Source organism: Saccopteryx leptura, chromosome 2 (genome assembly GCF_036850995.1).
Source record: "Saccopteryx leptura isolate mSacLep1 chromosome 2, mSacLep1_pri_phased_curated, whole genome shotgun sequence".
NCBI lineage: Eukaryota > Metazoa > Chordata > Mammalia > Chiroptera > Emballonuridae > Saccopteryx > Saccopteryx leptura.
In genome coordinates this window covers 270,993,276-271,007,223 of record NC_089504.1, presented here as the reverse complement: position 1 = coordinate 271,007,223, position 13,948 = coordinate 270,993,276, and the positions used below count along the sequence as shown (strand labels likewise).

The following is a 13,948-nucleotide window of genomic DNA, read 5'->3' as shown; positions in this document are numbered from 1 at the left end:
AGCCAGTGACCTCAGGGTTTCGTACCTGGGACCTCAGTGTCCCAGGTCAATGCTCTATTCACTGCGTTACCACCACTCAGGCACTTGAGTTGTTTATTGATTGCTTCTCATACATCCCTTGATTGGGGGGCTCAAACTAAGCCAAGGACCCCTTGTTCCAGCCAGCAACCTTGGGCTCAAGTCAGTGACCTTGATCCTGCACTTGGCCAGTGAACTCACACTTCAGCTGGCAAGCCTGGGCTCTAACCAGCATCCTCAAGGTTTCAAACTGGGGCCCTCAGCATCCTGGGCTGTGGCTCAATCCACTGTGCCACTATTGGTCAGTCTAAGAGCTGGTTCTTTGAAAAGATAAACTTTTAACCAGACTTATCAAGAAAAAGAGACAACCCAAGTAAATAAAATCAGAATGAAAGAGAAGTAACAACTGACAGAAATATAAAGGATAATAAGAAAATATGACAAACATTATATGCCAACAAATTGGGAAACCTGGAGGAAATGGATAAATTCCTAGAAACATACAATCTTCCAAGACTGAATCAAGAAGAAACTAAAAATCTGAACAAATTACAACCAATAAAATCAAAGCAGTAACAAAAAATCTCCCAACAAACAAAAGTCCTAAACTGGACGTCTTAACAGATAAATTTTACCAAACATTTAAAAAAGAATTAATATCTATTCTTCTCAAAATATTTAAAAAAATCAAGAGGAGGGAAGATGCCCAAGTTCATTTTATATGGCCAGCATTATCCTGATTCCAAAACTAAATAAAGACACTACAAAGAAAGAAAATTATTAGCCAATATCCCTGACGAACAGAGATGCAACAGACTCTAAAATATTAGCAAACAAAATTAAGCAATACAGTATAAAGATCATATACCAGATTGCCTGACCTGTGGTGGCACAGAGGATTAAGCCATTGACCTGGAACACTGAGGATGCCAGTTCGAAACCCTGGGCATGCCTGGTCAAGGCGCATATGGGAGTTGATCCTTCCTGCTCCTCCCCAACTTCTCTCTTTCTCTCTCTCTCTCTCTCCTCTCTCTATAAAAATGAATAAATAAAATCTAAAAAAAAAAGTTAAAAAAATAAAAAGATCATATACCAGATCAAGTGGGATTTTTTCCTGAGATGCAAGGATAGTCCAGTATCCGCAAATCAATTAATGTAATACACCACATAAACAAAATGAAGGGTAAAAATCAAATGATCATATCAATAGATACATAAAACACATTTGACAAAATCAGCACCCAGTTAAGGGTAAAAACTCTTAGTACTAAGTGGGAATAGAGGGAACATACCTCAACATAATAAAGGTCATATATAACAAATCTATAGCTATTAAAAGGGAAAAACTAAAAGCATTTCCCTTAACATTAAGAACAAGACAGGAATGTATACTTTCACCACTCTTGTTCAACATAGTACTAGAAATCCTAACTGTAGCAATCTAGCAAGAATAAGAAACAATAGGTATACAAATTGGAAAGGAAGAGGTAAAACTGTCATTATTGCCCTGGCCGGTTGGCTCAGTGGTAGAGCGTCAGCCTGGCGTGCAGGAGTCCCGGGTTCAATTCCTGGCCAGGGCACACAGGAGAAGTGCCCATCTGCTTCTCCACCCCTCCCCCTCTCTTTTCCCCTCCCGGAGCCAAGGCTCCATTGGAGCAAAGTTGGCCCGGGCGCTGAGGATGGCTCCTTGGCCTCTGCCTAGGCGCTAGAATGGCTCTGGTCGCAACAGAGCAATGCCCCAGATGGGCAGATCATCGCCCCCTGGTGGGCATGCCGGCTGGATCCTGGTCAGGCGCATGCGGAAGTCTGTCTGCCTCCCCATTTCCAACTTCAGAAAAATACAAAAAAAAAAAACCCTGTCATTATTTGCAGATGACATGAAACTGTATATAGAGAACCCTAAAGATCCCACCAAAAAACTACTAGAATAAGTGAATTCAGTTAAGTAGCAGGATACTAAATAAATATTCAGAAATGTGTTGCTTTTTTACACACTAGTAATAAACTATCAGAAACAGAAACTAAGAAAACAATCACATTTACACTTTTTTAAAATCCTAGGAATACATTTAATCAAAGGAGGTAAAAGACCTGCACTCAGAAAATTATAAGACACTAAAAAAAGAAATCAAAGAAGATAGTAGTAAAAGGAAGCAGATACCATGTTCATGGATGGAAAGAATTAGCATCATTAAATGTCCATACTACCCAGAGCAATTTATACTCAATGCAATTCCTACCAAAATACCAATGGCATTTTTCACAAAACTAGAATAATCCAAAAATGTGTATGGAAACACAAAAGACCATGAATAGTGATTCTGAAAAAGAAGAACAAAGCAGGAGGTATCACACTACCTGATATCAAACTATACTAAAAGGCTATAGTAATCAAAAACAGCATGGTACTGGCATAAAAACAGACACACAGATCAATGAAACAGAATAGAGAGCCAGAGATAAACCCCACCCTAACTGGTTAATCAATCTTTGACAAAAGAAGCAAGAACATACAATGGGGTAAAGAATCTATTCAATATGGTGTTGAGAAAACTGAACAGATAAAATGGAAAAAAATATTAGACCACCTTCTAACACCATGTACAAGAATAAATTCAAAATGGATTAAAGATTTAAATGCAAGACCTGAAACCATAAAACTCCTAGAAGAAAACATAGGCAGTAAAATATCAGACCTTATTCTTAGTAATGTTTTTTCTGACATATCACCTTGGGCAAGGGAAACAAAAGAAATAATAATAATAAACTCTATATCAAACTAAAAAAGTCTTTGCACAGCAAGGGAAACCAACAAAAATGAAAAGACAACCATTGAATGGTAGAACTTATTTGCCAATGATGCCTCTGATAAGGTAGTTCATATCCAAAATTAATAAAGAACTCAGACAACACCAAGAAACCAAACAACCCAATTAAAAAGTGGCCAGAGTGGCCCTGGCCAGTTCGCTCAGTGTAGAGCGTCGGCCTGGCGTGCAGAAGTCCCGGGTTCGATTCCCGGCCAGGGTACACAGGAGAAGCGCCCATCTGCTTCTCCACCCCTCCCCCTCTCCTTCCTCTTTGTCTCTCTCTTCCCCTCCCGCAGCCGAGGCTCCATTGGAGCAAAGATGGCCTGGGCACTGGGAATGGCTCCTTGGCCTCTGCCCCAGGCGCTAGAGTAGCTCTGGTCGCGACAGAGTGATGCCCCGAAGGGGCAGAGCATCGCCCCCTGGTGGGCAGACTGTCGCCCCCTGGTGGGCGTGCCGGGTGGATCCCAGTCAGGCGCATGCGGGAGTCTGTCTGACTGTCTCTCCCCGTTTCCAGCTTCAGAAAAAAAAAATTAAATAAAATAAAAAGTGGCCAGAGGACCTGAATTCAGAGACATTTCTCCAAAGAGGACATGCAGATGGCCAATAGACGTATGAAAAGATGCTCAACGTCACTAATCATCAGAGAGATGTAGACTAAAATTACAATGAGATATCTAACACCTGTCAAGAAAAGTTATCATTAATAAATCAACAAACAAGCGTTGGTAAGGATGTCGAGAAAAGGGAACCCTTGTGTACTATTGATGGGAATGCAGATTGGTACAAACATGGATAACAGTGTGGATGTTCATCAGAAAATTAAAAATGGAACCGCCTCATGGCACAACATTTCCACTTCTGGGTATATATCCAAAGACACCCAAACCACTAACTAAAAGAATATATGCACTATGTTCATTGCAGCATTATTTCAACAGCCAAAATATGGGAAACAATGCAAGTGCCTATCAACAGATGAGTAGATAAAAAGGCGGTGGTACGTATATACAATGGAATATCACTTGGCCATAAAAAAGAATGAAATCTTACCATTTGCAACAGCACAGATGGACCTAGTGGGTATTATGCTAAGTGAAATAAGCCAGACTAAGAAAGACAAATACCATATGATATCATTTATATGTAGACTCAAACAAAATAAACTAACAAAATTGAAAGAGTTATAGATAGAGTGAAGAAACTGATGGAGGCCAGAGGCAGTGGGTGTTGGCGGGAGGTGTGAGGTAGGGTGTAATAGAGTAATGGTATTAGTCACTGGGCCCTGGCCCGGAGATTCAATGAACAGAACTTCGTCCCAGAGCACCGAGTCAGAGGTTTGATCCCTGGGCAGATCACATAAGAGAAACAACCAATGAGTGCACAACTAAATGGAACTAAGTGGAATAAGTCGATATTTCTTTCTCTCTCTCCCCTGCCCCTTCCTCCCCTCTCTTCCTTCTCTCCCTCTCTTTCAAATCAATGGGGGAAAATTCTTTTTAAATAAAAAGAAAAAAAAAGTACTAATTGGTAGTTACAAAACAGGCGCAGGAATGTAAGGTACAGCACAGGGAATATTGTTAACAATACTCTAATAACTATCGAGCCAGGTGGGCAGCTGAATTATTGAAGGGAACGCTTTGAAATCTATATGAAGGTCTATCTGCTGTACAGCTGAAACTAATACAAAACAGTGTTGAATGCAAACCGCAATAAAAAAAAATTAAATAATCTGCCTGACCTGTGGTGGCGCAGTGGATAAAGCGTCTACCTAAAATGCTGAGGTCACTGGTTCAAAATCCTGGGCTTGCCCGGTCAAGGCACAATACGAGAAGCAAATACTATGAGTTGATGCTTCCCATACCACCACCATTACCTTTCTCTCTCTCTGTCCTCTCTCTAAAATAAAGTCTTAAAAAAGTTTTTTAAAAATACATATACATCCTTAATATGAACACAAACGAGGTAATAGAAAGACAAAAATAATGCATAAGATTTTTCTTGGGAAAATTAACCTACAAGTTTTGTAAAATCTATACTACAGTTGTTTCAAAAACCCACACTTGCCACAGACTGTTAAGTAAGACCATTATGGGAATCTGTGATGAGCTATTCAATTTCTGAAAACAACTTGGTTTCTGAAAATAACCTGGTCCTGTATTGAGGAAGGGGAACTGGTTGCCTACCATAGCCCTAATGAAACCCTACCCTCAGAAAGCACTGGGCAAATATGCATTCTGAATGCAAAGAAGGAATGAATTCTGTGTCCAGCTCTTTTTAGTCATTATTTTTTGAGAGGGAAGGATATATTTACATACCATAATATTTACCCTTTAAAGTGAACATTTAATAGTTTTCAGTATATTTACAAGGTGTGCAACCATCACCACGATCTAATTACACTTTATTCATGACCCAAAAAGATGCTCTATACCAGGCGTCCCCAAACTGCGGCCCCCTGAGGCCATTTATCCGGCCCCTGCCACACTTCCGGAAGGGGCACTCTTTCATTGGTGGTCAGGATGCATCCGCATCCTGTGCTCCTGGAGTACTGTATGTGGCGGTCCTCCAACAGTCTGAGGGACAGTGAACTGGCCCCCTGTGTTAAAAGTTTGGGGACCCCTGCTCGATACCCTTTAGTAGTCACTTCTCCTTCTCTGTAGTCCCTGGTAACTTATCTACTTTCTGTCTTATGGATTTGCCTATTCTGAACATTTCACATAAACAGAACCATTCAATATGTGGCCTTTTGTGTCTGACTTCTTTCATTTAATGATTTCAATATTCACATAGCATGTATTAATTCTTCATTCCTTTTTATTGCCAAGTAATATTTCACTATATTACTATACCATTTTATTTATCCAATCACCAATTGGTGGACACCTAAGTTGTTTCAATCTTTCGGTGACTATGAATAATGCTACTATGAACATTTTTTTTTTATTTTAATTTAATTTTATTTTTTTACGGAGACAGAGAGAGTGAAGGATAGACAGGGACAGACAGACAGGAATGGAGAGATGAGAAGCATCAATCATTAGTTTTTCGTTGTGCATTGTGACACCTTAGTTGTTCATTGATTGCTTCCTCATATATGCCTTGACCGCGGGCCTTCAGCAGACCGAGCAACCCCTTGCTTGAGCCAGCGACCTTGGGTCCAAGCTGGTGAGCTTTGCTCAAACCAGATGAGCCCGCGCTCAAGCTGGCGACCTCAGGGTCTCGAACCTGGGTCCTCCGCATCCCAGTCTGACACTCCATCCACTGCGCCACTGCCCGGTCAGGCTACTATGAACATTCTTGCACAAGTTTTTGTGTGGAGGTAAGTTTTCATTTCTCTTGGGTATATATACATAAGATTGGAATTGCCAGGTCAGAGGATAACTCTATATTTAACCTTTTGAGGAACTGCCAGACTTTTTCCCACAGTGGCTATACCATTGTACACTCCCACCAGCAATGCATGTGGGTTCTAATTTCTTGATCTTCTCATCAAAACCTGTTATGTTATGGTCCATCTTGTCGACTGAAGCCATCTTAATAGGTGTGAAGTGGTATCTCATTGTGGTTTAAATGTGCATTTCCCTGATGGTTAATGGTGCTGAGCATCTTTTCATGCACTTAACAATCGTGCATCATGACCTATAAAGAAAACTTCACTTTTCCAAGTCTTCCCTCCCTGCTCCTCTTCTTGCTGCAGGCCAGGGGGCAGCATAGGATGCAGGAGGCAGACTAATGCCCACCAAAGATGTCCAAGCGCTAACTCTTGGAACCTGAAAATATGTCCAGTGATATGCCACAGAGAAATTAAGGCTTAAAATGGGATTAAAATTGCTATCACCTGATCTTAAAACAGGGAGATCATCTTAGATTACCTGGGTACACCCAATGTAATCACAAGGGCTTTTTCAAGAGGGAGGAGGGAGGCAGAAGACAATATCAGAATGAAAAGATGTGAGACTCCACCTGCCACGGCTGGTTTGAAGATAAGAGCCGGCGGCCTAGGAGCTCAGACAGCCTCTGGAAGCCGGAAGCCCCCCACACACGGGATGCCTCGGAGCCTCCTGAAAAGAATTCGGGCCTGCTGACACTTAAACTTTAAATCAGTGAGACCCACTGTAGACTTCTGACCTTCAGAACTGTAAGATAGTCTACTGTGTTGTTTTAAACCACTCAGTTTGTGGTACGTTGTTACAGAAACAACATTCAAGGGTTTTAAACTGTTCTCTCTGCGGCTCAGGGGCAGTGCCTAAAGTCAGAGTGGGGGCAGTCTGCTCCTACCCCCACGGCCTTTTGTACACTGGACCTTAATTTAAAAATGCTTTAAATGGTTTTTTAAAACTACTGGTTTAGCAGAAGAGTTTGAGGTCAAAGTTTGACCCAGTCCTGTTTACCAGCCACATGACCTCCCCATGCTTGATTTAACCTTGGGGCAATGGCTCTGACAGTGCCTGGCCCAGAGGGTGCAATCAGTGAACACCAGCTGCCCTTTCAGCCTCCTTCCTTCTCCAACGGTCCTAAGAATCAGGCACAATCACAGAATTTCCTATCCCGTTCTCCCCACAGATACAGGAATCAACAAAACCCCACCTCCCCCAGGCCACTTCCCAGTGCCCAGAAGCTGGAGTCTGACTGGGCCTCCACTCACTCACTCTTCATTCATTCAACAAATCTATTGCACGGCTAGGGCTAAGGTGGCCAGCAAACCAAACTGGTCTTTACCCTCATGGGAGAGGTGCAGAGGCTCTACGAGTGACAGCACTGAAGGGCAGGAAGTGGTCTAGCCAGAGGTCACAGAATGCTTTGCAGAAGAATATGAGTGAGCTGAAGACTAATTTAGGCATTAACTAGGTGATGGAGAGAAGAGAACTTCAGCAGAACCCCGTCTTACGGTGGGAAGGAGTGAGGCCCAAGATATAAGAAGACCAGCACAACTGAGAGGAAGAGAAAATGGTGAGGAAGGGAAGAAAGGAAAAAAGAATGACTTCCAGGCTCAATGCGGTGGGAGGTGGTACCATTCCCATGAAGAGCACACACTGGAAGCGGCTCCAGTGGGGAGCTCCTGAGGTCAATTTTGGACATGCGCAGTTTAGGCTCTGGAACACTGAGGCAGAGCTATCACCTGGGCACTTGGATATGCAGGATACATAAGTCCAGAGTTTACAGGTCACCTCTGGGCTGGAGAAGTAAACATGGCAGGTGTGTGTGAGCCAGCAGGGACTGAAGCAGAGCAGAGGGCCTGGGTGGGTTCACCCGCTGGCGAGTAAGAGAAGGGGGCCGGTGACAAACATTTAACACCCAAGAGCTGGAGGACGACTGAGAAGTCTGTGTTACATTATGGAAACTAAGGGAGCAGATGTATCCAGGAGAAAGAAGTGCTCAACAATGTCAAAAGTTACTGCCAGGCTCCGTAAAATGCCAATGACTGATGGGACCCTGCTCACCCAGCTGTGTGACTATATTGGAGTGGTCTGATATCGGAGAGGTGGTGCCTATTACACAGTCTTCCAGAAGCCTCTGGGAAGTGACCCAGATATTAGAGGCTACCAACTTCTACCAGCTTCCTAGGGAAAAACTAACAGAGCAGACAGACACCCAAAGCCCGTGTTATTATATCCAAAGACGGCACAGCTGCTATCTCAAGGCTGGTTAAATATGTTAGCTTTAAAATGAGGCAGTACTGGAGATCTGACTCCAGGGCACAAGGCCGGGGGCCCCTCCTCTCCCACAGTCCCCGCATGTCCCCACTGGCACCTGGCGAGGCACCCGGCCTGGGGCTCCCAGCTGCAGCAGCAGCATGCGGTTTTCCCACCCTGCCACCCCCCGGCACTGAACCCACTTACCTGGTAAGATTCCTGAACCCTGGACTTTGACTGTCTCCCTTTCCTGCTCGTCTGTCCGCTCTGAGTTCTCCACCACCTGATCCAACTCCTCACTCAGCTAAATGGAGAAAGAAAGAGGCAAACAGGTCAGCTACACCAGCCCTGCTTTTTTCAGACTAGAGTAGGAAAGCAGAAGCTGCTGCTCACTAAATCATCACACACTCAAAAAAGGTCACATGATGTAGGGCAGTGGTTTTCAACCGCTGGTCTGTGAAAGAGTTAACCACCCTGCTGTTGTATGAAGATTATAGATCCACCAAATGGGCCCAAATGGCCATACTCCAGTATGACCTCATCTTAACTGATCACATCTGCAATGACCCTATTTCCAAATGAGGTCACAGTCAAAGGGTTAGGACTTCAACATATCCTTTTTCATGGGGGGAGGGGGCACAATTCAACACAACACTTTCCAAAACCTCAGATGCAAGAGTCAAATCCAAGCTGGCCTAGTTCCAAAGCCCTGATCTTAACCACTTCCCAGAGGAGGAGGAAATGAGGCTCAGAGTCTGCTGAGCAAGGCAGGGAACAGGGAAGCTGGTGGCAGCACTCTCCAGAAGTCTGGCCCAAGTTCGCTGCCTCAGCTGCAAATGACACAGCAGAGCGGGCCATTTCAGGGGCAGATACTAACCAGCAGCCGGTGAGCAACAGCATCAGCCTCACTCTCAGTGTTCTCACCCGCCACGTGGGGAAAATGACACTGCTGAGGACAACAGGTGGGCAAGAATGACGATAACCAACAAGTCTCTGCAGCATTAAGGGGGGCAGGAGAGGTCAAGACCAGAGACAGAGGAGGAGCTATCACTGAACTGGGATGAAAGGGGGGGAGGTGAATTTGGCCGGGCAGGCCAGGAGGTGGGCTCATCGCAGCAGCAGGTAGTCAGCTTTCCCAAATATTTTCTTCGATCCGCAATGTAAATGCCTAAGGTCTTAAGACATCTGTATTAAAAATTCACCTCCGGCCCTGGCCGGTTGGCTCAGTGGTAGAGCGTCAGCCTGGTGTGCAGGAATCCCGGGTTTGATTCCCGGCCAGGGCACACAGGAGAAGCGCCCATCTGCTTCTCCACCCCTCCCCCTCTCCTTCCTCTCTGTCTCTCTCTTCCCCTCCCGCAGCCAAGGCTCCATTGGAGCAAAGTTGGCCCAGGCGCTGAGGATGGCTCCTTGGCCTCTGCCTCAGGCGCTAGAGTGGCTCTGGTTGCAACAGAGCAACACCCCAGATGGGCAGAGCATCGCCCCCTGGTGGGCGTGCCGGGTGGATCCCGGTCGGGCACATGCGGAAGTCTGTCTGACTGCCTCCCCATTTCCAACTTCAGAAAAATACAAAAAAAAAAAAAAAAAAAAAAAATCACCTCTATGAAACGTGAGTTAAATAAGGCTCTACGCATCTATTACTCTTGCAGGTCCCTTTCCATGCCTCTACTCTGGCCCCTCAGAATCAGGTAAAACTCCCAGTTTAAAGCCCCCAGTCCCAAAAGAAAGGAAAAAGTGGGAGAGGGCTGGGAGGCTGGAGAAGGCACCATGAGACCCAGGCCCCTGGTGGGAGCACAGAGCAGGGGGTCCCTGCAGCTTCCACTGGCCACAGGAAAGAGAGACTGTTAGTCCCAGGAAGGCATAAAGTTCGGATCTAAACCTAACCCGGGTACAGCCCAATCCAAGTGTTTTATGCTCTCCTCACCCAGCTCCCCTCCTGATTACCTGCTGCCCCGATGAGCCCACCTCCTGGCGTGCCCCAACCTGAAAGCCAAAATCTCCACTCGGCGAAGAAGCCGAACTCGAAGCTAGGTTCACTCTCAGAATGACCCAGCAAGAAAGAGGCAGGCCACTCTCTGGGCAACCACTTGCTTCTGAAGGCGAGAAACAGGGACTGACTGTAGAACAAGCCACTTAAGAGAGAGGAGAGGTCCTTCTAGTGTCTTGCCCCAAGGGGGTGCCCCCAAATACCAACTGACTATACCTTTGGCCTTGTCCCTGAAAGTAGGATAATTGCCTAAACTTTAATAAACATTTTAGGAGCCCAGATAGGTAAGTTTAAGGTGTCCTATGAACACCAAAGCTCCCTAGAAGCAGGAGCTGCACACGCTCTGTTAACAAGAGCTATTATTTCATTCACCTGCCAGGCTGAGCTAAGCACTTTTCACATACCAACTTATCTAACCCTCAGAACCATCACGGATAGAGATTATCATTACCTTCATTTTGCAGATGAGGCTCAGAGAAGTTAAATAACTTCACAAAAGTCACACCATCAGCAAGAGGCAGAGCCCAAATGGAAATGTGGCCTTTTTTACTTTAACATCCAGTATTTAACCACTATGGTCTCCTCCTTCTAAACCTGAAAATGTTCCGAGTCAGAGAAAGACACAACTCATTCCGCAGGATTCCCCCAAGGTCTAGGACATGAAATCTAGGGCCCACAGAATCCACCACACTGGTTAAAAAACCATCAGGCGGCCCTGGCCGGTTGGCTCAGTGGTAGAGCGTCGGCCTGGTGTGTCGAGGTCCCGGGTTCGATTCCCGGCCAGGGCACACAGGAGAAGCGCCATCTGCTTCTCCACCCCACCCCCCTCTCCTTCCTCTCTGTCTCTCTCTTCTCCTCCCGCAGCAAGGCTCCATTGGAGCAAAGATGGCCCAGGCGCTGAGGATGGCTCCTTGGCCTCTGCCCCAGGCGCTGGAGTGGCTCTGGTCGCAACAGAGCGACGCCCCGGAGGGGCAGAGCATCACCCCCTGGTGGGCGTGCCGGGTGGATCCCGGTGGGGCGCATGCGGGAGTCTGTCTGACTGTCTCTCCCCGTTTCCAGCTTCAGAAAAATACAAAAAAAAAAAAAAAAAAAACAAAAAAAAAACCCATCAGGCTCCTCTTGGATAAAAGAAAGAGATGGAATAAAGAAGATGGTAGGATGGTAGAGAAAATACAAAAAGCTGTCCCAAAGTCAAATTCCAACCCAGGTCCTTCCTAAAAAATGGCCTCAGGCAAGCCTTTCTGACTCCAACTCAGCTTCTCCTTCTACTGTCGGGCTAAGCTGTTTTGTCCACTCCACACAGTATCACTGACAAAGGGAGAAACGTGCATATATCATATTGATCAGCACTGATCAAGCTTAACTGAGAAGGAAAGGCAGAATGCTAGACTAGTCTAGGAAGTCAGTCTCCATGAAGCATGTGAGATTTTATATTCTCCCCTTCAATAACGTGGGGATTTTAGCCAAGAGAGCGTGAGAGAGGTTAAAGAAGAGGTGGTGTGAGCACAGGCATAGAGGCCAGAAAGCAAGAGCACATTTTTTAAACAGCAAGCTTCCAAGTGTGGCCAGACCCAGGTGGGTGAGGAGGTGGTGACCGTAATGAGGGACAAAGCTGCTGAGCTGTGCAGAGCTTTAAAAGTTTGCTGAGAAGTTTAGGCTGTTCTGAGTAGACCAAGGACAACATGAAGTGTGTGAAAAAAAGGAATGCTGTGGGAGCAAGGCAGGGCCTCAAAGCGAATCTGCACAGCGTGGGGAGAGACCAAAGGGAGAGGAGGTAACACAGTATCACATTCAGGCGGTTAGAGCAGATGCAGGGAGACAAACAGGAGGGCAAAGAACGTGGTACTGCCTGAACTTGGCAAGTGAGGGAGGCACAGGGGAGGAAGATTACCAGATGACCGAGGTTTGGGACCTGAGAGGAGAAAAGCAGTTCACTAGTTGCAGTAACAGTCAGAAGAAAGAGTTCGTCTGTAGGAAAAGCTGTAACCGCAGCTGTAACTCTGGACAGGCAAGAAAGAGACAAAGAACTGCAAAGTGATAGTTACGTGGGAGGAGGTGAGACGGGAGAGAAAGACGGAGTGGGGCGAGCAGAAGCTATATCAGTGAACGCATATTTTCAAAGTCAGGCGGCCACCAAAACCAGATACAATTATCCCTATCATTAACAGCTGCAAGGTCCACGAGGCCTTGGGCTGGGAGGTGGGCTGATGTCCACCGCGCGTCCGCTCCAGCTGGGAGCAGGGCGCAGGCGCTTCCACTTGTTGCAAACAACGCCGGGATCCCCGAGGCCACGCGGGGTCACGCCCGGCCCACCCGCCGCTGCCTGGGTCTCACGAGGTTTTAATCATTCACCTGCTGGTTACGAGTCGCGGCTCCAGGACCCCCGCTCCGGCCAAGCGACGGCAGCATCCGGAGGAGGCTGGGCGCCCCGCTTCCTTCCTGCTCTGCCGCTCCCTTGCACGCGGGGACCCGGGCCTGGACGATCTCACCCGTTCCCCCGAAGCGCGCCCCGAGGCCCCTCGCACCCCTTCCACCCAGCCTCCCAGGACCCCACTCCTCCGCTCCACACGAAACTTTGTTTCCGACCACTCCGACCCACAAGCCTTGTACCTCCTGGTAAGATGTGGAGAGCTCCTGCCGGATCATGGCACTGACCACGGATAAGACACAGCAAAGCCCGCTACGCCGGGAAAGGCAGCGGAGCAAGCACCGCAACAGCAGCGCCGGGACCTGCCGGCTCCGCCAGGCGCAACTGGTTCGGAGGGACGGCCCCGAGACCAGGAGAGGCGGCACCCGGCGCATGCGCCTTGCTCCCGCCGCGGCTGAAACCGCGAGTGGTTTGTTGGGAAGTGTAGTTCTCGGTGGAGGGCACCCTTCAGCACCCAAGGGGCGGCGAAGTCTGCGGGTACCCAGAACCAGGCATAACACCGGCGTTAGAAGAACGTGCTCTCATCTCTCACTTCCTCTCTTTGTTGAAGGGAGAGGGCCGGAGAACATTAGTGGAAAGTGGAACAAAGCAGTCAGGTCAGATGGGTAAGAGAACCTAATCTATAATTGAAAGAGGAAGTTTGGCCTGGTGGTTTATAACCGTAATAAATGGAGAGCACGTGGTATGTTAAAAGCACTTTCATGCACATTATGCCCTTTATCCTGCAAGGACCCCTGTAAAGGGGACGTTTTTCTCCCTGTTAGTGAGGAAATTTAAGTACTTTGCTTCAGAAAGGAAGGCGGGAAAGGGCAGTGATCGAGTGAAGATTATTTAATCCAGGAACAGACTACAGAATCTAAGTTCTTTCCATTATTCCCGAGGCAGACCCCCGGATTCAGGACCCCTAGGCCCTTGTCCTGGCTCTGCCCCTATCCCGCAGGTCTTGTAATGCTCTAAGCGCCCCTCTCTTAGACTGTGACTGCCAACCCTGCCCTACTTCCCAGGGCTTTATGAGAGCCAAAATAGATCAGGCAGAAAAACCCAAGGGCGCTGTTCACCACAGCAGAAGCCCCGCGCC

General features: G+C 46.9%; 1 protein-coding gene and 1 non-coding gene across 4 annotated transcripts in view; one reads left to right on the top strand and one right to left on the bottom strand.

The window, feature by feature from the left end:
* Nucleotides 1-13,210, bottom strand: part of PACC1 (proton activated chloride channel 1) — a 49,824-nt gene extending 36,614 nt beyond the window's left edge. For 2 of the 3 annotated variants that reach the window (XM_066361785.1, XM_066361788.1), the window contains exons 1-2: nucleotides 13,053-13,210; nucleotides 8,666-8,762 (exon numbers count right to left, since the gene is read on the bottom strand). In XM_066361785.1, the coding sequence (XP_066217882.1) occupies nucleotides 8,666-8,762; nucleotides 13,053-13,088 (133 nt within the window). In that variant the 5' untranslated portion in view covers nucleotides 13,089-13,210. Of the gene's footprint in view, nucleotides 1-8,665; nucleotides 8,763-13,052 lie in introns of those variants that run through there. The other variant, XM_066361786.1, reaches the window with a different exon arrangement.
* On the top strand, nucleotides 11,155-11,230 carry TRNAT-GGU (transfer RNA threonine (anticodon GGU)). The gene has a single exon. It is a non-coding gene; the product is annotated as a tRNA-Thr (tRNA).
* Nucleotides 13,211-13,948: the final 738 nt, after the last annotated feature.